Raw genomic sequence first — 22,789 nt, forward strand, 5'->3', positions numbered from 1 at the left:
ACCAAGCAACTACTCAGTTTAACAAGGTTAGTTGAAAATCCTTGAATTATTTAATAATTTTTAAAAATGGTGCAAATTCTCATTTTATTATACATCATTTACTAATAACCACAGAGAAGCATGTCATTTTTATTTGATAAAACTATCAGCAAAGAAATTTGATCAAAGAAGATAAAAGCACATTTAAAGTCATAAAATAAACTTTTCCTCTTTAATTACATAACATGCTGGTTACCAAAAACTCCTATCGGGTAACAAATGAAAGCCGAGTGTCAAGAATGGGTTACCTCTTTCCATGTTGCTGACAAATGAGCTCCTGTAGACACTCAAGAATTACAGGCTACTGGCATTGCTACTGGTTATTTTTCAGAACGTTACAGTATTACTGAAGACACCATATACTTAAGTCACAGAGCATGGTATTGACCTAGAACCTTCATCCCCACTGGCTAGCTTTCACAGTGCTAGGAGGTGTTATGCACACTACTGGAGGAGAAAAGTAATCATCAATGCTTCCTAGCTGTGAAGTTCATGAGCTACAATAATGTCTGGCCTGGCAAGACATATCCAATGGTACAATGGTGGCACGAACATCTCGTGAGCAACCAACAACTTTCCAATTATATTAAAGTCCTGTTTCACAAGACAAAACCCTTCACTATTACCAGGCTAAGAACTTGTGGCCAGTCACAGGCCCACAAACTTTTATGCTCCTAAATGGACATAGTCTTAAACTGACTCCTAATGACTTATCATTATAATAATAAATTAATGAATTTCTCAACCTTCATCAGGAAAACTTCTATTTGCAGTAGACAGTAATTAGCATGAAAATCTACAATTGGCCAAAGTGCTAAGAACAAGAGACTAAGGAATGTTCAGCCCTAAAAGGACATCTATTTGACATCCCCTTCTCCTAAGACTCAAGGATCTTCGTGAGCAGAGCAGAAGGACTATAAGAAATGGAGGTAGTGGATAGATAAAAAGAGAGTGGCCTGCAGACACAGAAGCACTAGTAGCATAACAGAAGAAGCTAGTAAGTATGGGAAAGAAGGGAGATTAAGAATTTTTCTTTGGGGTCCGGGCAGTGGTGGGGCGCGCCTTTAATTCCAGTACTTGGGAGGCAGGAGGCGGATTTCTGAATTGGAGGCCAGGCTGGTCTACAGAGTGAGTTCCAGGACAGCCAGGGCTACACAGAGAAACCCTGTCTGAAAAAAAAAAAAAAAAAAAAAAAAATTTTTTTTCTTTCTTTTAACTGACAAATGTATATGTATTTATAATATACAACAATATTTGAGTTACATATATATTGCAGAATGACTAAGTCAAAATCATTTATACATGAAGGGCCTTACATACATAGCATTTTTGTGGTAAAAATTTAGTCTACTTTCAATCTTAAAAATATAATACATTGCTATTAACTAGTATCATAATAAGGTTTAATAGCTCTCTTGAACATTCTTCCTCCCATCTAACTGAAATTTTGTATTATTTGACCAACATCTCTCAGGTCTTCCCTCCTACTCTACTTGATGACCATCATTTTATTCTCCATTCAACATTTTTGGAATCTTTACGTAGCTGTTTTTCTGTGTCTAAATGATTTTCTGAAGTTTATGACTGTTTGTAAACTGGAATGTCCAGTCCCACTAGTTCAAGTGGCACATGCTGCTCTTCTCTCAATAAAGAAAATGTTACACAAACCCATGATTTCAAACACTCAATGCAAAACACTCACAGTATAATTAGAAGCTTGAATGTTTCTAAGTGCGGTTTCCAGTTGTGTTATCAAAAAGTGTAATGTTAAAGCAGGAACAATTGCTTCCCCAGTCTGGCTATTAGTTGTAACTTCCCTCTGTGAAGAATAATTGAAATGATGATTTGTTTTTAAATTAGCATTCCTAAACACATAATACAAAAAGAAAAATGTATAAACCCTGTTAAAGACAAAGATTTTTTTAATTACCTTAGTAATATACATTATTTACATATTTGTTTATTAAGCTTGTTGCTAAGGAATCTAATTAATCTCCTCAGTAGTATTTCCTTAACACAACACATATACACACACTTTAGAAAAGTATGGATCCTACTTTCTTCTAATTCCTCCCATTTTCTAGCACACATAAAATGTTTCTTTGTCTGAGATGCTGGGTAGAGCTTTCAGCAGCTTTGCATCTAGACAAACGGCCTTGCATGGCTGAGATGGAAAAGAGGGCTATGGTTAACATCCTATTCTTTTTGTTGTGCTTCTGGTATGGACAGAATACTGACAGGCTCTGTTATCTGTGTCTATTTTCTATCAGCAATCTAACATTACTAACTACAAAATCAAAATACACAGCCAGGCATGGACTAGATATCTTTAACCACAACATGTGGAAAGCAAATCTTTGAGAGTTGAGGGACGGTCTGGTCTACAAAGGGAGTTACAGGACAGCAAGGACTAAATAGTAGGAGCTTACCTTAAAAACAAAACAAAACACCTCTAAAACCAAAAAAAGAAATATATATATTTTATATATATATATATATATATTGTTTTTAATTATGGAAAATTTCACTATACTGTACACTAGCAAATATTCAGTTAAGATTTAATTCTCTGTATAAAAATGAACATCTACCTTATTAGTATGCAAACTTACTACTGTTTTTAATAAATGTCAAATTACATTATACCAAATAAATTTATGTTTTATTGGTACTAACCATTTGATTTACATATTATATATCCAGATGATGTAAAAATTTCTCAGGTGGGAAGTGATCAAAAGATAAAATATTTAAAATGCCCCAATCTATATATCCTGTATGAAATTAATTTTACTAATAAATACATTTTGAAAAAAAGCCAATATCTTATAAATTAGGAAAACAATATCAAAACTGGTCCCTGGCTGAGAGAGACATATTTATGTTACAGCTGAATCAAAATATATACTAAATTTCACAGTTTTCTACTATAAACATACATTCCTATAATGACTTTTAAAATTTTTGTTAACAAGTCTATAGTCCAGTTGACAGCAAAACCTTTTGTAACAATCAGAGATTTTAAGACTGATTATAACATATAGCATTAAAAGTCATATGAAGAAAAGTATACATCTTCACTAAAGAGAAATGATGTTACCTGCATAGTCTGGAAGGAGAAATCTTCTTGTATGAACTTTTCAATGTTAGGGAACACACCTCTGGGAAGAGCATTGATTGCATTTAATACCTTCTTTACTTCTAATAGTGGGTTAACAGGCTCAGGATCAGTCAATATATCCATTTTCTCTTTGTCCTACAAAACATTTAGTTTATTAAATTACTATCGTTTCACTTATTCTAGTGATAAAATCACTAAAAGTATTTTTAAAGAGATAAAGTTCTTGTGTGTGTGTATAGTGATCGAACCATAAAATGTAAGAATAATACTGTCTCTGCTTGAGAAACTTAAGTAGATTAATCTACACAGTAGTCGGAAAACATTGGTTTTTTTTTTTTTTTTTAAGTGGTATGGCTAATCTTTCAGCTTCTAGACCCATAGTAATTTTAAATGAATTAAGTTACAGGACTTTAAATTAAAAATAGAAATAGAATGATTTATTTCAACTAGTTAAAACTGAGTAATTATCAATACCTTGAGATTTAAAAAGAATTAACTTTTAAAGATTGAATATAGCCATCATTAATGGTTAATTGATAACTAAAGAGTCAAACCCTGATGTTAGTCTACCTATTAACATTAGTTGTGAAGAGTCAGTGAAAAACAGAGAAAGACACAGGGACACAATTGACAGACAGCAGCCCCTCCTCAGAGAGAAGCTTTAAGAATATGGAGCCATAGTTAGTGTCTGAAAATCAGAACAAACAGCTTACTATAGACCTACAAAGCTTGAGTTACAGAAAATGCCCAAATATGAAATGTTTGATTCTTGGATCCCTAACAGAGCAATAATTAGACAAAATGCAATTAAGAACTAATAGAACCTACTGCAGCACTGTCTATACTTGCTCCTCTAGGGCTGAGTCTCAAAATTATTCTTCCATCGGCAGCCATTTTGAAGAACTTATACACCTTATATTTCACAGTACCTTACACATGACAATTATGCCCAAAATTGTTGTTAAATAAGATTAAAAGTATGCTAAATCTCTTTGAAAAGTGTGCAAATAAATACTTATTACAGAATCTGTTGATTTGTAATTTTTCAAAAAGTTTTAAAAAAGGCAGAGGCAGGCAGATTTCTGAGTTCAAGGCCAGTCTAGTCTACAGAGTTCCAAGGACAGCCAGGGCTACACAGAGAAACCCTGTTTTGAAAAAAATAAATAAATAAGAATTTAAAAAAAGTTTTAAAAAGCCCACAAAGTAGATTTAAAAATCTTACAATGAATGGTTACTACCTGTAGTACGTGTATATCAAATTAAAAATCAATTCTATACTCAAAAGTTACTAAAGAATCTGACACGGTTAATAAATTTACACACAGACACGATTATGGCATGAAAATATACTTCTTAAGGAAATGTTATAGATTCAAGGATGTTAAATATTTATCTTATATTGCAATTTTAGCATTTTAAAATTTGCTATCAAAAATATTATATGTCCAATTCATTTTAAGGAAATTTATTTAACATCTAACTCAAGTTGAGATTTAATTGTGTATATTCTGAATGAGAAGAATTAGGAGGTGTAGCCTTTTTGGAGGTGGTATGTCACCCTGAGCTACTGTCTGTGTCTCAGGATATAAGCTCTTGGCTACTGCTCTTGTGCCACGCCTGCTAGCCTATTGCCATACTCTCTGCCATTGCGGTAATGAACAAACTTCTGAAACTCTAGCCCTCATTGAATGCTTTATTTTTTGAGTTGTCTTGGTTACAGTGTCTTATCACAAAAGTCAGAAAGTAACTAAGACAAAGTGTCTACCTTTTCTTAACTTCATAATCCTAATATTTATTTAGAAAAAAATTTTTTTTGGACCTAATGGCTCTGAATCCTGCTTTTGCTCAACTGTATTACTTGTGTATACTGGAACACATTATAAGTATTCTGAACTATTTTCTAGTAATAAACTCATCCTATTATGGTTTTCTTATTTTCCTCATGTTATTACAAAACCATTTAAGTTGGATTAACATGTGATATGAATCATTAAGGAAAACTTACAGGGATAAAACTCTATAAGAAGTAAAATTATACTAACAAAACAACAAATTTCTCTTCACTCTTTCATTGAATATAACAGTTATATAAATATTTTAATCTTCTATAATTATACTCATTATGATAAATTTTAATTTTTTAATTAAAAATGGCTTAGATGTTAAAAAAAGCTAGGTTTATAACCAAAAAGACAAAAATTTATGCATATTTTCCCTATGTGTATGTATGAGTACCATGTATATATGCTTGAATGTACATAAAGACAAAAACTGGGCATGAGATATTCTAGAACTGAAGTTACAAACAGCTGTGAATTGTTCTATGGGTACTGGGAACTAGATCACTTTGCAAGAATATCAACTGTTTAACCATTAAGCCTCCTTTCTGGTCCCTCATCATCAATAAGAGTTTTAAATTAATGTATAACTCAGGCTCATAATCTTATCTTTCATTTATGGATACTTAGAAGTTCTAACAGTAAAAATAATAAAAGAAAAAAATTGGTTTCAAAAATAAATCAATAAAACTTTTCAATAAAAAAATTCTGGATGTGCATTTTCCTTCATATATACATACATACATACATACATATGTACTGATTTTGCCTGTGTTCCTTTTCATAAATGAGGTTAGGAGGATATACAGTGTTTGCCTAGCATGATTTCATCTACATTACTGCAAAGAAAAAACATTAACAAATGAAGCCTGATTGTTAAAATGTTTCAATTTTCAACAGATTTCAACTTCTCATGAGGATTAGCATATCCTTGACATATAGCAGCAATAATTCCAGAAAAACTTAATTATGAAAAAAAAATCACTTTTTCAGAAAGTGATTTACTAAAAATTTTTACAACTAGTCTTTGAATTATAACTTTATATACAAATAAATCAACTCATTACTAATTTACCAATTTTCTTACCAGCTGACTAACTGGTTTCTCTACTATATTCTCAGTTTCTTCCTTGGTCTGTTCCTCCACATCAGGATTTCCACTTTAAAAGAAAAAGTATATATTAAGCGCACGTTCTCACAATCATCACAATTGTAGCAGTAAAGAATCAAGGAACTGAGTCACTATCTCAAAGTTTCAAAAGTATGACAAATGTGTATCAAAGCCTGAAATGGGAATGAGTACCACATCTCTTTGGAGGCTCAAGTTAGAGAACAGTTATGCTAAGCCCTTGCTTGATGATGGTAGAGAAACCACCAAACTAGTATAATTAACTCTGTGCATTTACCAAACGCACAACAGACAAAAATATATAGGAGAAAACCTTATTAACTGGGGAAGTGGGTCAGTAGGTAATATGCTTGCTCTGCAAGATTGCTCTGCCCTAAGATTGGATCCCCGGTACTCAAGTAAAAAAGCCAGGCGTGGCAGCGCACTCCTATAACCCCATTGTTGCTGTGGTAGGGGATGAATAGAGCCCCCTGGCCAGCCTGTAGAACAGAAAGAGGAACTCCATGTTCAGTGAGAAATGCTGCCTCAAAATTTAGGGAGGACAGTGATAGAGGAAGCCACCTGGCATTGATCTCCATCTTTTACGTACGTCTGAAGGGCTGAGTGCACACCCTCACATATACAGACCACACACACACAGACCATACATACAAGCTTATAGCATATTAAGGTGAAGATGTCTTTAAAAAGGATGATTTTCTTTTTGTGTGTGGATGTATGAAAATAAAATATAAAAATGGCTAGGAAGGTGTGTGTGTGTATAATGAATATATATATATTCATATATACATATACATATATATATGAAGAAACACATGCATATATACATATGTGTATATATGCAAAAACACCTGTTTTGTTGGGAATGTATTTTCTCCTTTAATTTTACACAATGTATTTCCTTCTCCCAGTTCCTCCCCACCTTCCTACCCACCCAACCACCCAACTTTACATTCTTTCTCTCTCTCTCTCTCTGTCTCTCAAAAATAAAACAAAAAGCAAAACAAATAACAGGCATATGCCATAATGAGACAATTAAAAAGATAAATAATCTCAATTTTTTATTTAAGAGCTTCTAAACTTAAAATTGCCCAGTTTTTCAAAACATATTAATTTATCGTAGCTATCATATTTAGAAAGCATAAGTTGCTTTGGTAATAAGCAATAGCTTGACAGCTTTTCCTTTTAATACTGACCAGTATTAACACATGCAATATTCTATAATGATCTAAAAGATTTACAAAATTGTTAGTAGCATCATGTAGGAACTCTAAGGAGCATACATGATTTCTGTGCTCTTGGTAATTTGGTCAAGTGGCACATACAATATTGAGGTGAGTAACATTGATTTACATAGAATTACAAGTGATAAAAATCATTACTTTATGTGTGCATCTAACAATCACTTTTCACTTATATGTATGATTTTATCTGTGGAAACTGAGAAAAACTATAAAAATATTTCAAAATATGGCTCTCAGTACATTTAGTATCTCATGGTTAAGACAAAACATAATTTAATTAACTAAATAAATTAACTTTTCTTTAATTTCCTAGTTGACTAATAAGCTCATATTATCTGGGAATGAATGTAGCAGTATTCTGAAGCCTTTCAAGACCTGCAGAAATACAATATGTCCTCCAATAAATACTTGCTAACTCTATTTCATGATCACCCACTCTTTAAAATAATAGTTATCACTCTCAGATGCATATTAAAACCAACTGAGACAGCTTGGAAACATCTAGATACCCAAAGCTGGCTGTGCTGACGTCTTACATCAATTTGACACACAAACTACAGTTATATGAAAGGAGGGAACCTTAATTGAGAAAATGTCTCTATAAGATCCAGCTGCAAGGCATTTCTCGATTAGTGATTGAAGGGGAGGGACCAGCCCAGAGTGGGTGATGGATTCCCTGAGCTTTTGGTCTTGGTAAGAAAGCAGGCTGACCAAGCCACAGGAAGGAAACCAGTTAGCACCATTCCTCCATGGCTTCTGCGTCAGCTCCTGTGTCCAGGTTCTTGCCCTGTTTGAGGTCTTGTCCTGACTTCTTCCATAATGAACAGTGGTGTAGAAGCATAAGCCAAATAAGCTCTTTCCTCCCCAACCTGCCTGCTGGTCATCTCCTTTACACAAAACAAAACTCCCTATCAACCAAGTACTCAGCAAGTAAAATAGCCAAATAACTAAAAACATTTTTTTTTCAAAGTGATGACTTTGTATCTTTTTTTAAAAAAAAAGTCCCCCAAGTATGGCACACTACTTAGTTCTTTAGCTAGGAGAGACTCCCCAAAGATCTCTACTGAAAACTGGATTTTACTGAGTCTATAATTTCCTCTAATCAAAGTTGTTAAATTGCCCTAAAGCTTAGTGGCATTTATTTCACAATAGTTTTCAAAGTGTATGGAGAAAAGTCTAATGCTGTATCATCTTTTGGAATATAACAAATGCAGTTTCGTTGTGGTAACCCATTCTTTACCTTACAAAAAATTCTTCTGTTAGAGAATCCATGTTGCACAATGTTCCTTTACAAGATTTATTCCAATGCTTGCAAATTGACTTTTGCTATGGCCATTAAAGCTGTAAGAAAAAATATTATTAATAGGAAGATACAAAGGTTTTTTTCTCCTCTATATAGACCAGTATATAACTATTGATAAAAATTGTTAATGTTTCCATAAAATAATATAGGTTCAATACCCAAATATAAACACTACCTAGAATTTACATTTTTCTAGGCATAGGAATATTTTATAATCTATAATTACATTGAAAACTATTATTTTGCAGCACTGAATGTTAAATCAAAACCATCTTTTATGTTATTTTAGTTTCCAATATTATAAACAGTTGTTTTCCTGGTACTGGGAACTAGGCTTAGAACCTTGTGCATTCTAGACAAGTGCAGTTCCATTCAAGTTCTACTCTCTACCCCTATTTGTTATTTCATTTTTTTAATGTCTATTGGCTCTTTGATAAAATTGTACAGCATACTTTGATCATATTTACTTCCCCAATATTCCCAGATCACTCCTTTCTCTACCTTTGATAATATATATTTAAGTATATTCACATAATATATATCCCCCAAATATATATATATATATATATATATATATATATATATATAGACTCATCAAGACCAATTTGTACTATTCAAATACTCATGAACATGACTCAAGATCTCAAAAAGCTGCCCAGGTTAGCTTTGAGCTCATTATGTAGTATAGGCAGGACTTAAATTATGATATTCCTGTGGGTAGGGTGGTTCTGATGCTTTGATTTGGAATCTGAGTGTGAATGATAAAGGTCCTGTTCCCCAATTGGTTCTTGCTCGAATAGTAAAGATGCTAGTGGCCAATGGCTAGGTGGAAGAGGTGGGGCTTCCAGGTTCTCCAGGCAGGCTAGGGGACATAGGGGGAGAAAAGAGAATTTGCTGTGCTTCAGAGGGAAACAGTCACCAGCCATGTGAGATCTCAGGTGGGTGGAGTGGCCATTGGTCACTTCCCCAACTGGGCCTGGGATAGCTGGAGGGAGATTAGAAATGTAACTAAGCTGAGGACAGATTTAGGGTACTGAGCAAGGAGAATGTAACTGGGCAACTAAGTTGAGGGATGATTTAGAGGTGTTGAGCTAGGACTAAAGGTAACTAAGCAACTAAGCTGAAAGATGTTGAGCTGAGAGTGAGCTGAGAGTGAGTAAGGGTACATTAGCCACAGGAGGCTTAGAAGTGTCGGGCCATTGAGCTAAATAGCATATTAAAATAAGCTAATGTGTGTATGTGTCTTTCATCCATGGATCCAAGGGAACCAGGGCAGTGGTTGGTAGCTTGGTCCACCTGGAGCTTAAAGGGGGTAGTAGAAACCACACACCTCACTGTGACTTAAGGCCTGCACCACTATATGCAAAAAGGTTTGATTATGGTTTTTCTTGGTCTATAACCCTTTTACTATATTAGTGGTACTTCTTTACAATGAGTTCACAGTAGAATTGCTAGATGAAAAGATACATTATTGAGTTAACTGATGCATACTGTAAAATGGCTTCCCATAGAGGAATATCAGTTTCTACTTAATTATAATACTAATAGTACTGAATTTTTTTTCTTTTTACTACAAAAATGCTACATAGCCCTTTTCTTCCAAAACCATATTATACAGCTCCATAAAACAAGAGGTGAGATGTAGTAAGCGCCTGTATATTCTCTAGCTCAAACATCAAAGAACTTTTATAGATCTTTCTCTACACTCCCCCTTTGTAAAGACAGGGGCTCACAGTGTAGCCCTAGAACTTACTACATACACCATGTTGGTCTTGAACTCATAGATTCACATGCCTCTGGCTCCAAAGTGCTGGCATTAAAGGTATATGCTACAATGCTCAGCTCTTTGTGGATGTTTCTTGAAAGAGCAAAAATATACAGACAATATAAAGGAAACAATATGAGACTAAAGTGTAATTTTGACTATTTATTTAGCTGTATTCCAAGAACAACTTTTCTAAAATTAGTCCCACTTGATCTCTTCCATGGGTTGTCCATGACTTTAGACTCAGGATCCTGTGTTAGGCTGGCTTTCTTTTTCTGATCTCATTTGGTAAACTCAGGACCAACATAGCATGTAAATGTAAAACTGTTGTTAGATGTTCTGGAAGAAGGGAAGAAATAATGAAAAAAAGAAAGGGAACTGAAAAACACCAAAATACAACAGATCTCCATTTCTTTCCTACAAAGCACCAGGCACAGAGTGCCTCATTTGTTGCATTAGAACACTTATTTCAGTAACTAGGTAAGTATTTTCACAGCAGCATATTTGATACACTCAAGATTGGTAAGGTCTCCTTTAATTAGTAACTGTTAAGATGTAGGAAAGATTTATGTAAAGAGGTGGAAAATATTGGTTACAAAGTAGAAGGCAGAAATGCTTTCTAAGCTGTCTGTATTAAGATGAAAAGGGATGAGAATTTGTAAACCAAAAGACATTTATATGCTGAATTTAAGAAAGGCTGGTAGCTCTTCTGCCTGTTTAAAATGCAACAGGAGACAATCTGTATGAGGAAACTTCCAGGGGAGAAGATTATCATGTTTGGAAGGTAAGTGCAGGTAGCAGCAGCAGCAGACACATTTTACAGCCTCTGCTGGGAAGTCCTAAGTGCCTACCAACCAAAAGGAAGCAGCCCAGACTGAAATATTACCAGTGTCCATCTATAATAAGCAGAGATACTTAACTTTCTAGGAAAGGTCAGAAGAAACCTTTAAAGTCAGAATTAACGTAAGAGAAAGGATGAAATCTAGATTTCCCCCAATGCATTTACTTCAATCCTTTCCTGTTGTAGAAAAGACAATTCAGTGTCTTCCTACAACTGAGACTGCTTTTTGGCAGAATTTTTCAGCCTACTGCTTGACTGGAAGGTAAGCTAAAATGTACTGTCTATTCACTACACATCTCATCCATCAACAGTTTTATCCACAGGCTGATTTTCACTGGCAGAAAAACAAATGTAATTAATTCTATCAGTAAAATGCTTTATTTCCACAAACCTTCCAACTCTCATTCTTATTTACAGGTATTAATACCAAAACTTCTTTATTTATTTGTAAAAGTGGTTTTGGTTCCCATTTTTAAGACCATAATTAGCCACATCAAAGAGACATAACAATTACTTATAGTTTAAACATTTAGGTCATAGGATCTGTCACTTCTCCCAGACTGTTCTTGTAAAAATCCACTCAAATATTCATTTTGACCAAGTTACCCGTCCAAGCTGTAGACTAATTTTCAACAAGATCCCACTTCAGAGGGTGTGCAAAGGCCTACCACAAAGTCTCTGCTTCCCAACTCAGGCACTTACAGACGGAGCTGGAAAACGTATTGGTATAGAGAACAACTAAAGCAGACTCTGCACTTGTCTCAACGGTAGTGGCTTGAAAATAAAGCAATTTATTTGGAGCAATTTATTTGTTTTCTTAGGAAAAACGTTTATTAAGATTTTTTCACTTTTAAATTAAACTACCTCCTGTCAGCCCATACTGTCAACCAATCTACTTCAAAATCTCATTCTCTGGAACACAAAACTATGCTGGTTCAAGAACCATTAAAATTAAAAGAATAGGGAGTGGGGTAGGAACAGGGGTTTGTTTTAGTTTTTGTTTATTTTATTTATTTTTCCTTTTTTGGGGGGGGCGGACTTGGGAAAGGAGATTTTGTAAATAAAGAAAGCATCTAATAAAAAAAGTTAAAAGAATATATTGTGCTAAGAAGCTTAAGTAGTTGACAGAGAGATATTTTGCTCTCAGGAAGAAAAGTAAGACCATTCTAATTATACCGTTTACACAAATACAGATAATAAATAAAACATGTCTAGAAGAAAGTGAAATGACAAATTATCTCCTTTAGACTCACTTTGCAATACACAAGTACGCTCTTAGGCACACTAGCTATTCAACTTTTGTGAAATTAAAAAATATTCTGTATGTCTTTATCTGAAAATGGAAATAATAAACCTGTACTTTATGAAGTTGTAAAAATATTAGGCCTTGTCACATATTAGGGCCTATAAAACACATTACTGCTACAACCGCTTTCATTAACATAATCATAACCAATATCTTCCTCACTTCACTGTTTACCAAAGGAAAAAAAATTAAAACTCCTTAAGACATGAGGAGTAATAGCTACTTAAAAATTCAAAGTCAAACCCAGTGGCACAGGCCTACAATCCCAGAGACTTAGGAGGCTGTGACAAGAGGCTCTCAAGTTCAAGTTCAATTTCAGCCTGAACAACTCGGTAAGATTTTTTTCCTAAAAAATTAAAAGAGGAGAGGGACAATTGAAAACTTTCCAATGGAGCTGGAGAGTCAAGATTCCAACATAGTCAGCCTTAGTACTAGGTTGCAGCCTGCCAACTTCTTAGAAGGAAACAAAATCAACCCTCGTCTGTTTTATTGTTTTTTGTTTGAAAACCGTATCTTGTTAGGTAGCTGGAGATGATTTCAATCTCATGATCTTAGATCCTCAAGTGTTAAAATTATAGGCAAATACCAACAGGTCTGAGCTAACACTTCTTAAATTCTATTGAAATCTAGCCAGTTGATTCTGTATTTACATAGTCAACTTACATAGTTGAATTACCTGTCTCATAGCAAAACCAAGTATCAGACAAAAAGCAATTTAAAAAAGGGTTTACTCTAGCTTAGTTTGAAGGGCTACATTCCATCATGGCAGGAAAGGTAGGACATCAGGATTAGAAGGTTGCTACCCAGTCACACTGCATCTGCAGTCAGGAAACAGATAGTGAATAGGAAATAGGGGGGCAATAAAACTTCAAGAACTATACGCAGTGAGCACCCTCTTCCAGCAAAGCTCCACAGGTTCCATAGCCTTCCCAAACAGTGCCACCAGCTGGGGAGCAACTGTTCAAATACATGAGCCTATGGGGGATAGTTCACATTCTCTGACCACAGCATTTATATGATATGAACATTAATTTAATTTTAGTATTTGGACTATACCTATAATGGATATATATAGGTTAAGATGTTATGAAAAATGGCTATTTAATTACTCCTCAGTTTAAAATATTTATAAATAGCTCTGCTAAAAGCATGTTTGTTCACAAATACAGGTAGGAACCAATGGATAGAGTATCTTCAGCAACTGAAAAATATGGTGTCATTACAATTAGATAATAGTGACAAAAGGGAAATAAGATATATCAAAGGAGTGACACACCCTCCTGTACTTGGCTTTCCTATTATCTGTGACAAAACCTACCCTCTAGCTATCTCCCACTTGTTCCACCATGTAAGAAAATCAACATGTTACTATCCTAAAAAAGGATTATTTTTTAGGAGAGAAGACAGATTAAGCTTCTGGATATGAAATTTTCCTTTCATATAAAAATGTATTATGTGGTTTTATTGTAAGATTTCACCAGTTCCTGTGTACAAAACTATGGACTATCTAAATATGTACACTGAGTAAGCATCTGACGCCGCCCAACTCTGAAAGGATATTATTAATCCATTATAAAAACTGCAAAACTAAGGCTTAGAATTATTCATTACTATAAATTACTGAGCACAGAAAATCATGCAAAATGCATGTTCTTTCTACTATTTTTCCATGACTTCTAGACATACTCGACTTTATATAAGCTAAGTATGCAAATTGAGTTTAGCTAGATCTGCACATACACAATCAGAAACAAAACTATATGAGCCTAATATTGGCCAGCAAATAATATGCAAATGTAATTATGTGTTACATTTCATAGTGAACTAGTCATAGTCACCTTTGTTAGGCATTTTTCTTATCAATGAAGTAAATCAGAACAATTAGTGTCTGATATTACCTGTCATACTGGAATGAATAATTCAAACCTATCTGAATGATCTCTCAAAGTTAATCAGTTTTTAAAAAGAAATATAAATTTATTTGATCACATATTCCCTAAAGCATTAAAAGTTTGAGAACACACTGAAAATATAAAAATCAATTAACTTGTTAATTATATGTAGGTATTATGCTTATGTAAATTCAATAAGAAAAAAATCTAAAATTTTTCTATTTGTTCCTACAATTTCTCTATATAGTTTTGACATACCCACTGATTAGAAAAAGCTTCTTGCTGTAATTCACAAAACAAGAATCTACTCATTCCATAAATTTAACCAGAAATTTTTATGAGCCATGCAAAGGACCTTACTCTATTCAAAGAAGCAGGTCTTCAAAACACTTTTAAAAATGATTATACTCTGACACGTACGTCTCTTGTGTCTTTACTTATCTAGGAACTGAATTAAAATGTATATTAATTGTGTAAGACAGTCAAGGCGATATTTGGACTGTAATATATAAAACTAGATGTGAAGATTTATATCTAACATTTATTCAAATTATCAAGACCACTACTCAATACAGATATGAATTCTGTAAAATATATGGAAAGAAAAGTCGTAAGTACAATTGAAAAGTGAAAAGTGGCAGGGCAGTGGTGGCGCACAACTTTAATCCCAGCACTTGGGAGTCAGAGGCAGGAGGATTTCTGAGTTCGAGGCCAGCCTGGTCTAAGAGTGAGTTCCAGGACAACCAGGCCACTGTCTTGAACAAAATAAAAAAAACAAAACAAAAGTAAAAAATGAATTTTATGGCTTGACCAATAAGGATAGCTAAATTTTAATACTTGACCATTGGTAAAGGAAACAGAATAGTTATTTACCTCTTATTAATAGGGATACCAGATATAAGTGTCATTGAGTTATTTCACTGCTGCACAAACAGGGTAAAAGACTATCAATACACATTTATAAGCCATGGCCTCAATACGGTAACAGACTTGGTAAACAAGAGATGTATGGAGACACTTCTGGTATTACATGGCATACTATTAAGCTTTTTTTTGATTATGAATACTAGTGGCAATAATAAAAGTATGGATCAGTAAACACATGAATAATTAGTTTATTTGTACCATGCATAACAGTATGTGCTATACTTTCATATCATGCTGCTGTGTAATGTGTTGCATTATGACACTGTGGCAACTAAAATGTCACTAGGTCATGGGAAGTCTTCATTCAGTTTTTAGTTTAGTATGATCTTATTGGACCAGCATCAAACACACATCAATGATCAAAGCATCATTTTGGAGATGTGCCTGTTATATCAATGGAAGAGATAATTTTTTCTTTTTCTTTTTAGCACTCTGGCTTTGTAATAAAGGCTAATATTTCTAAAAAAAAAAAAAATAGGAATAACATTCTAGACATTTCATTTAGGAGGCTCTGAGTAAAGGATGAAAAGCTCATCCTGGGTAAAGTTTAGTATCAGTACTTGAAGTTTTTGTTGTAACAGGGACATGGTTATAAACAACCACATGCTTAATTAAACTTCTGCCATTTTTCTACTGGGTTCTCTGCCATCAAACTTTAGAACCTTGGTAAATGAAACATTTGCTGTATTTGCTGTTAATACCTATGAATAAACCCCTTGTTTTGGGACCTAGGCTAATGAAACATTTGTTCCATTTCCAATTGATATGTACTAACAATCCCTCTATTTAAGAATTTGTACCAAAAAAATTCCAAATGTTTGTCATATCTACCCATTATATAATTCCTTATTTTAGATCTGGCTCACTAGAATGTAAGTTTTGCAAGTCAGAATGTCATTTGTAACCTGACATAGTTTACACACTCAACATTCATTTAACAAATGTTACTTATCCCTCTGCATACATCAAAACTCGTAAAAGCAGAAGATGCTGGTTAAGTAGATTAAGACTGTTCTGCTAACCCAGACTTCTTTCATGGTCAAGAGGAGTAAATAGGCTCTTTTAGAAGTAAGATGGCCATTGGCAGAGCACTTTTATTCTCTAGCAGCCTCTTCTTAGTAAGCTGTAGAGATTTTTCCAAGTCTCTCCAATCTCTAAATACCTAACTACTCTGAAATTCAGACTTAGGAAGGAACCTACCTTTCTTTCTTCCTTTCTTTCTTCCTTCCTTCCTTTCTTTCTTTCTTTCTTTTTTTTTTTTTTTTTTTTTTTTTTTTTTTTTTTTTTTTTTTTTTTTTTTTTTTTTTTTTTTTTTTTGAGACAAGGTTTCTCCATGTAGCTCTGGCTATACCGGAATTCACTCTGTAGACCAGACTGGCCTTGAACTCAGAAATCTACCTGCCTCTGCCTTCCAAGTGCTGGGATTAAAGGCATGCGCCACCACTGCCGAGCAGGAAGGAACTTTTCTATCCTACTGACTTCTACAGAATTTAGCCTTGAAGTTTTGATTTCTTTGCATAATAAAGCAATTAAATGTTTAATTACTAATAAATTTAATGAAGTACACACCATCTTCAAATAGACTTCTTGACATAATATAGTCCCATAAAATAAGTGAATAGACACACTGAACCAATTTTAACCTAGGTTCAGCTAACTACAGTTAAGCTCCACATTCAGACAAGAAATAAATCTGATTTTTTAACTGTGTTGTTTCTAGTACAAGTCATCTCTCTAAACTGCAATCAAAATTTATAACATTTCAGTCTTTTATACCACCCTACCCCTCTTCTCTGCATCTTTCATTTAAATACATATTATCATTCATAAGTATTTGCATGCCTTAGATAATAACTATAGCTCTCATTAAAATAAAAACTCTACTTGGGAAGAAATCCACCATTGTGTTCTCAGAATCTACATAAGTAAGAGCCACTTAAGTATTCATGAAGTATATGACAGATGCATGAATGAACAATGGGTCTCTGGTTTGTAGTATGAACCCTACCTACATCACAATACTCTACAAATTCTATAGTTTATAAACACTGTAATCAGTGCCTTCATTCAGATTTATTTATTTAATATTAAGTACTGGTTATTTTAAAACTTGATGTTACTATTCAGTATTGAAGTATTATACTTGCTAATCCTTGAATGAGTGAACTGGGTTTCATCTAGAATAATGTATTGCCAGTAATATTCTACTTTTCCTAGTAGCACTTACCATAACTCCCTGACAGACTTCAACCTCTGTCCTGGCTAGTTTTTATGTCAACTTGACACAAGCTAGAGTCATCTGAAAGGGACCTCATCTCAGAAAGGTCTCTGATGAGAGACTGGATGTTAAACAAACTTGTAGGGTAACTTCTTAATTAGTGGTTTATGTGAGAGGGCCCAGACTGACAAAGCCACAATCAACAAGCACCACTCCACGGCCTCTGCACCATCTCCTTTCCTTCCCAAATTGTTTCTGGTCTTTAGTGTTTCATCAGAGCTTAACTATGATGACCCCTTTGAAAATATTTGATGAATATTTAACCTAGCTAGCTAATATGATTATACATATTCTATACAACATGAAAGACCACTACTTTATCTAGTGTCTTTAAAAATTCTTTGACATGCAGGGCAGTGGTGGCACACCCCTTTAATCCCAGTACTTGGGAGGCAGAGGCAGGCAGATTTCTAAGTTCGAGCCCAGCCTGGTCTACTGAGTGAGTTCCAGGACAGCCAGAGCTACACAGAGAAACTCTGTCTCGAAAAACAAAATACCAAAAAAACAGAATAAAAACAAAAATTCTTTGACATGAAATATTGAAAATATTGAAAATGCTGGTTATTATAGCATGCTAGTAATGCCAGCACTTTCAAGAGGCAGGAGATACAGAAAAGAATCCAAAATCATTCCTTAGTAAATAGTGAGTTCAAGACCACTTGGGCTACATGAGACTCAATCTCAAAAGACAAACACATATATCTACATATAGATCTACATATATATATATATCTATAAAAACATACTACACTTCCAATATTTTACAAAACTGGAAAAGAACAAGTAATAACTGTGTGCATGCCAGAATTAATAAAGACAAAAACAAAACTGTTAATTCTGGAACAACAACAACAACAAAGGATTAACAAAATGCAAGATAGTCCTTGTAAAGTTAAGTAAAATCAATAAAGTCCTCAAGAGAACAACTAAGAGAACTAGAGTCAAAATGCAAATCTAAAATTACAAACAGACTGAGGGAATAAAAAATAAAACTTTATATCAATAAAAATTTAAATATGGAGAAAGAGTTGACATTTTTCAAATTTAGTTTAATTTAGAAAACTAGAAATTGCTATTTGTTAAAGTTCTATTAATGAACATGCTATGAAACTTAATTTTATAGGCCAATAAATTCAGCCAACAAGGATCAGGTAATTTTGTGTTTCAGAATTCCATGTCACTAAAAAAAAAGAAACTAATTGAGGATCTTCCTGGCACACTAGTCAGCTAGTCAGAGTATTTCCTCCTGTGTGTGTGTGTGTGTGTGTGTGTGTGTGTGTGATTTCAGTGAGGTCTATTCTGATCACCATTATTCTAGATTATTTTTTTCTCCTTGGCTTATTGCATTTTTTATTACCAGAATGCTAAATCCAATGCCCACTGATTAAGTATACAGTGACTAGAACAGTGCCTATCCCACTGTAGAAGCTCAAATGAGAATTTATTGAAAAAATTATCATGTAAAACAGACTACTCTTAGACTTCACTTCGAGAAAAGATTAAGGCAGTAAAATGCAGACACAACGAGAAAGGTGCAAAAATATTTACAAGCAAACTGGCCCTACGTTTTATTGTTGACGTATTTCCCATTTATGCAGTGAATTCCAACAGGACTTTTCTATTTAGACAATTATTATTAGATGGTTGCTCCTCCGCAGGGAACACGTCCTCATCTTTGTTCTGAGTGACAGCCAGTCCCTGGCCCGTTTACGTATTTGTTTAAAATGGAATGAATGAATGCATGAATGAATGAATACATTAGCTACAGATTGTTTCTTGTGAGTAGATCAACAGCACAGTCCTTTTCAGCCATCAGATAGCTTTACTTTTATTTTTTAATATGAAAACAAATGACGTCTTTGGAAGGTACCAATGCAAACGAAAAAAAAACAAACAAAAGAACCCAAACAAACAAAACCAACCAACCAAACAAACAAAAGAACGTTTCCCGAATCCACACATTTCAGAGGGACTCAGTCAGATGAACATAGCTTAAGCTCCTGAACCAGTTGCTGAGTCACTTCGTTATAAATCCCTGCACATCATTACCTCTGATTTAAAAAAAAAAAAAAAAAAAAAAATCTCAACCCTGCTTTTTTTTTTTTTTTTGACGCCACAGAAATGTGCAGAATAATCATGTCAGACAAGACCAGGCCCCTTAGCCTATAGGAATCAACGCTGAGGGGGCAACTCCGGGATGCTCCCTCTAGGGATCCTGACAAATCCTACTGTACGGCCCTGGCTAACTCGTCCCGGAACCCCGACGGCGGCCACAGGGTTTTACCGCGCGCAAGCCGTCCTTGGACACCGGGGACCGGTGCTGGCGAGCCTGAGGCCCCTCCCCCGCTGCATCCACGCCTACGCCCCACAGACGCTGCTCCGAGCTCCTCACCGTGTCTAGACTAGGGGGAAGCGACCGTGTCTCGGGCAGAGGCTGAGGCCCGAACGGCAAGCCGACCCCGCAAGCACCAAGGCCGAGGAAGGCCCGGGAAGCCCCGCGCGCCCCCGGAGACCCTCCACGGGTTGAGCCCGCACTAGCTCGTCTCGCGAGATCCCGCGTCTTCGCGGACCTCCAGCTGAAACCTCGCGGCCTCTCCGCCGTAGCGGGCTGAGTGGCGGGGAGCGAGCGGGCTCCCGGCCACCTTCCCGCAACCCCAGCCGCCTTGAACCTACGCCCACCCTGCCAATCACAGACAGCCGTCCCAACAGGCCGCTCAGAGACTTCCGGGGTCCTACCGGAACAGGAAGCCGGCCGCGCGAGAGGGGGTGGAGCTTAAAAATCAAAAAATGCGCGGCGGCAGCTGGAGGCTGAAGCTGGCTTGGATCCGTGGTCGCTGACGGTCCGGCTCCTCGGGATGGATTCCACCGCCTGCTTGAAGTCCCTGCTCCTGAGCATCAGTCAGTACAAATCTGTTAAGTCGGAGGCGAACGCCACTCAGCTTCTGAGGCACTTGGAGGTAAGGAGATGCGGGGTGCCAGGGGGTGCCAACCCGTCAGTGGGGAACACAGCACCCCGTGTTCCTGGGGGCCGGAGAGTGGAGGTCTCGCCCTGGACAGACCTGCAGCCGCTTCGCTGTCCTTGCACTGGTGACGGTGACTGGGTGTGCGAGCATCGGGTGGGTGCCAGGAGGGGACCGTGGCCTGGACCCAAACCAGGAGGCTTCGGGGTGCATTCGAGCGCACTGTGTGTGTGCGTGTGCGTGTGTTTTACTGATCTTTTTTTGAGGTGCTGTATTAGTCAGGGTTCTCTAGAGTCACAGAACTTATGGAATATCTCTTTATATTAAGTGGATTTATTGTACTGACTTAAAAGTTGTACTCCAACTAACCCAACAACGGGAAGCTGTGAATGGAAAGTCCAGGACTCTAGTAGTTGCTCACTCCCACAATACTAGTTGTTTCAGCTGGTCTTCTGAATAAGCGGGAGTCCTGAAGGAGTAGGTTCCAACTGGAAAGTAAGTGTAAAGAGGTAAAGAAGAGTGAGACTTCCCTCTTCCATTGTTCTTAGGTAGGTCTCCTGTAGAAGGCATAGCCCAGATTAAAGATATGTATCACCACACCTGGATTTGGAACTTGCTCCATTTCCAGATGGCCTTGAACTAGGAGATTTACCTCAATCTCCGGGGATTAAAGGTATATACTACCTTCCCTGGGCCTAAGCTTTTCAGGGCCTCTGTGCCTCAAGATCTGGATCAAAAGCATGCCATCCCATGACAAGATCTGGGTCTGAAGCCTGTGTCTTCCAGCCTCAAGATCTGGGCAGATGTGCCCTCCATTTCTGGATGTAGTTCATTCCAGATGTAGTCTAGTTGACAACCGCAATAGCTATCACAGGTGCCTATTTTCTAAGTCCATTTTGTTTTCTTTGTTGACTATTGAGTGAGTGAGTGGCTTCATTCACCCAGTATAATCAGGGCAATCCATTCAGGTTGCACGTACTAACAGGACTCCTTTTTATGTTATGTGTAGTTACATTTATGTAAGTATTCCATGGATCCAAAAATCCATTTGGATTTTTTTCCAGGACTGGATGGAATTATGTGCATTCTAGTCATACATTTTTATTATAGTTGAATGCAATCAGCTTTTATAAACCTACCGGTAGAACTATCAGGTCATAAAGGCTTATGTTCCCCTTTTTGTTATTTTAATATCCTTTTAAGCATGTTTGTGTATATGTGATGTGTGTGCATGTGCAGGCAGGACCCTCAGAAGACAGACGCTCTATTCTCTGGAGCTGGACTTGCAGGCAGGTGTAGACTGCTTGAGGTGCTGCTACTCCAACTCAGATCGTCTGCAAGAGTAGTGCATGCACCTATCTGCTGAGCCATCTAGCCCACATTCAGTCTTACTTCTTATTGCTAAAATGCTTCTCAAAAAGACCGTGGCATTTTGCTTACTAGAAATGTATCAATTATGCCATCACTCAACCAGGCCCATCCTTAGTTCTTAGTATTTACCTTTTTTGAGGGTAATATTGTGTTTTTGATGTCAGTGTTATACACATCACAGAGAACAGTTTCTGAGGATACACAAATGTATATCCTGAGAAACAGGATTAGCCATTCTTCTGAACTGCTGCTGCTGCTGTAGTTTGACTTTATAACCCCACCCCAAACCTGTGTTTGAGTCATTTCGTTCACGGTGGGCAGGACCAAGTTGGTCTAGTCTGCTATTTGATGATGGTATTTCACATCACTGACAATAAGACTAGTTATTAAAAGCATAGATTCAATTCTTTGGGGTATAAGTCTGAGTTGTGCTTCTTTATCATCAATGTATGCCTCAGTTTACTCAAAAACAAATGGAGTCAGAAGCACCGATCTTATAGAGTTATGAGGATGAAAAAGAGTTACCAGGTAGAAAGCACTTAGGTCAGAGCCATGCCAGATTAAGTACTATGTATTATCATTAAAGTAAACTAGTTTCTATTAGTAAGAATATAATTTTTACCTTCCATTAACTAGTTATTAGGTGCTAGACTATTGTTGAGTTACATGTTCGGACCCAGTCATGTTTAAAGCAGAAAGTGTCTTCCTCTTCTAGAGAACTAAATATTGATACATGAAAGAAACCATGTTTAGATCACCAAGTTGTTGATTCCGG

General features: G+C 36.0%; 2 protein-coding genes across 4 annotated transcripts in view; one reads left to right on the forward strand and one right to left on the reverse strand.

The window, feature by feature from the left end:
- The window catches only part of Dzip3 (DAZ interacting zinc finger protein 3), a 67,289-nt gene extending 46,883 nt beyond the window's left edge, over positions 1 to 20,406 (reverse strand). The window contains exons 1-5 of one of the 3 annotated variants that reach the window (XM_031364028.1): positions 20,076 to 20,406; positions 8,612 to 8,712; positions 6,086 to 6,158; positions 3,140 to 3,295; positions 1,742 to 1,858 (exon numbers count right to left, since the gene is read on the reverse strand). In XM_031364028.1, coding sequence (XP_031219888.1) covers positions 1,742 to 1,858; positions 3,140 to 3,295; positions 6,086 to 6,158; positions 8,612 to 8,643 — 378 coding nt within the window. In that variant the 5' untranslated portion in view covers positions 8,644 to 8,712; positions 20,076 to 20,406. The remainder of the gene's footprint in view (positions 1 to 1,741; positions 1,859 to 3,139; positions 3,296 to 6,085; positions 6,159 to 8,611; positions 8,713 to 20,075) is intronic. The other 2 variants (XM_031364030.1, XM_031364029.1) reach the window with 2 other exon arrangements.
- Cip2a (cellular inhibitor of PP2A) overlaps positions 20,276 to 22,789 on the forward strand; it is a 29,994-nt gene continuing 27,480 nt past the window's right edge. Inside the window, exon 1 of the mRNA XM_031364031.1 lies at positions 20,276 to 20,640. Coding sequence (XP_031219891.1) covers positions 20,539 to 20,640 — 102 coding nt within the window. The 5' untranslated portion in view covers positions 20,276 to 20,538. The remainder of the gene's footprint in view (positions 20,641 to 22,789) is intronic.

The sequence above is a fragment of the Mastomys coucha genome, unplaced genomic scaffold, assembly GCF_008632895.1.
Source record: "Mastomys coucha isolate ucsf_1 unplaced genomic scaffold, UCSF_Mcou_1 pScaffold12, whole genome shotgun sequence".
Lineage (NCBI taxonomy): Eukaryota > Metazoa > Chordata > Mammalia > Rodentia > Muridae > Mastomys > Mastomys coucha.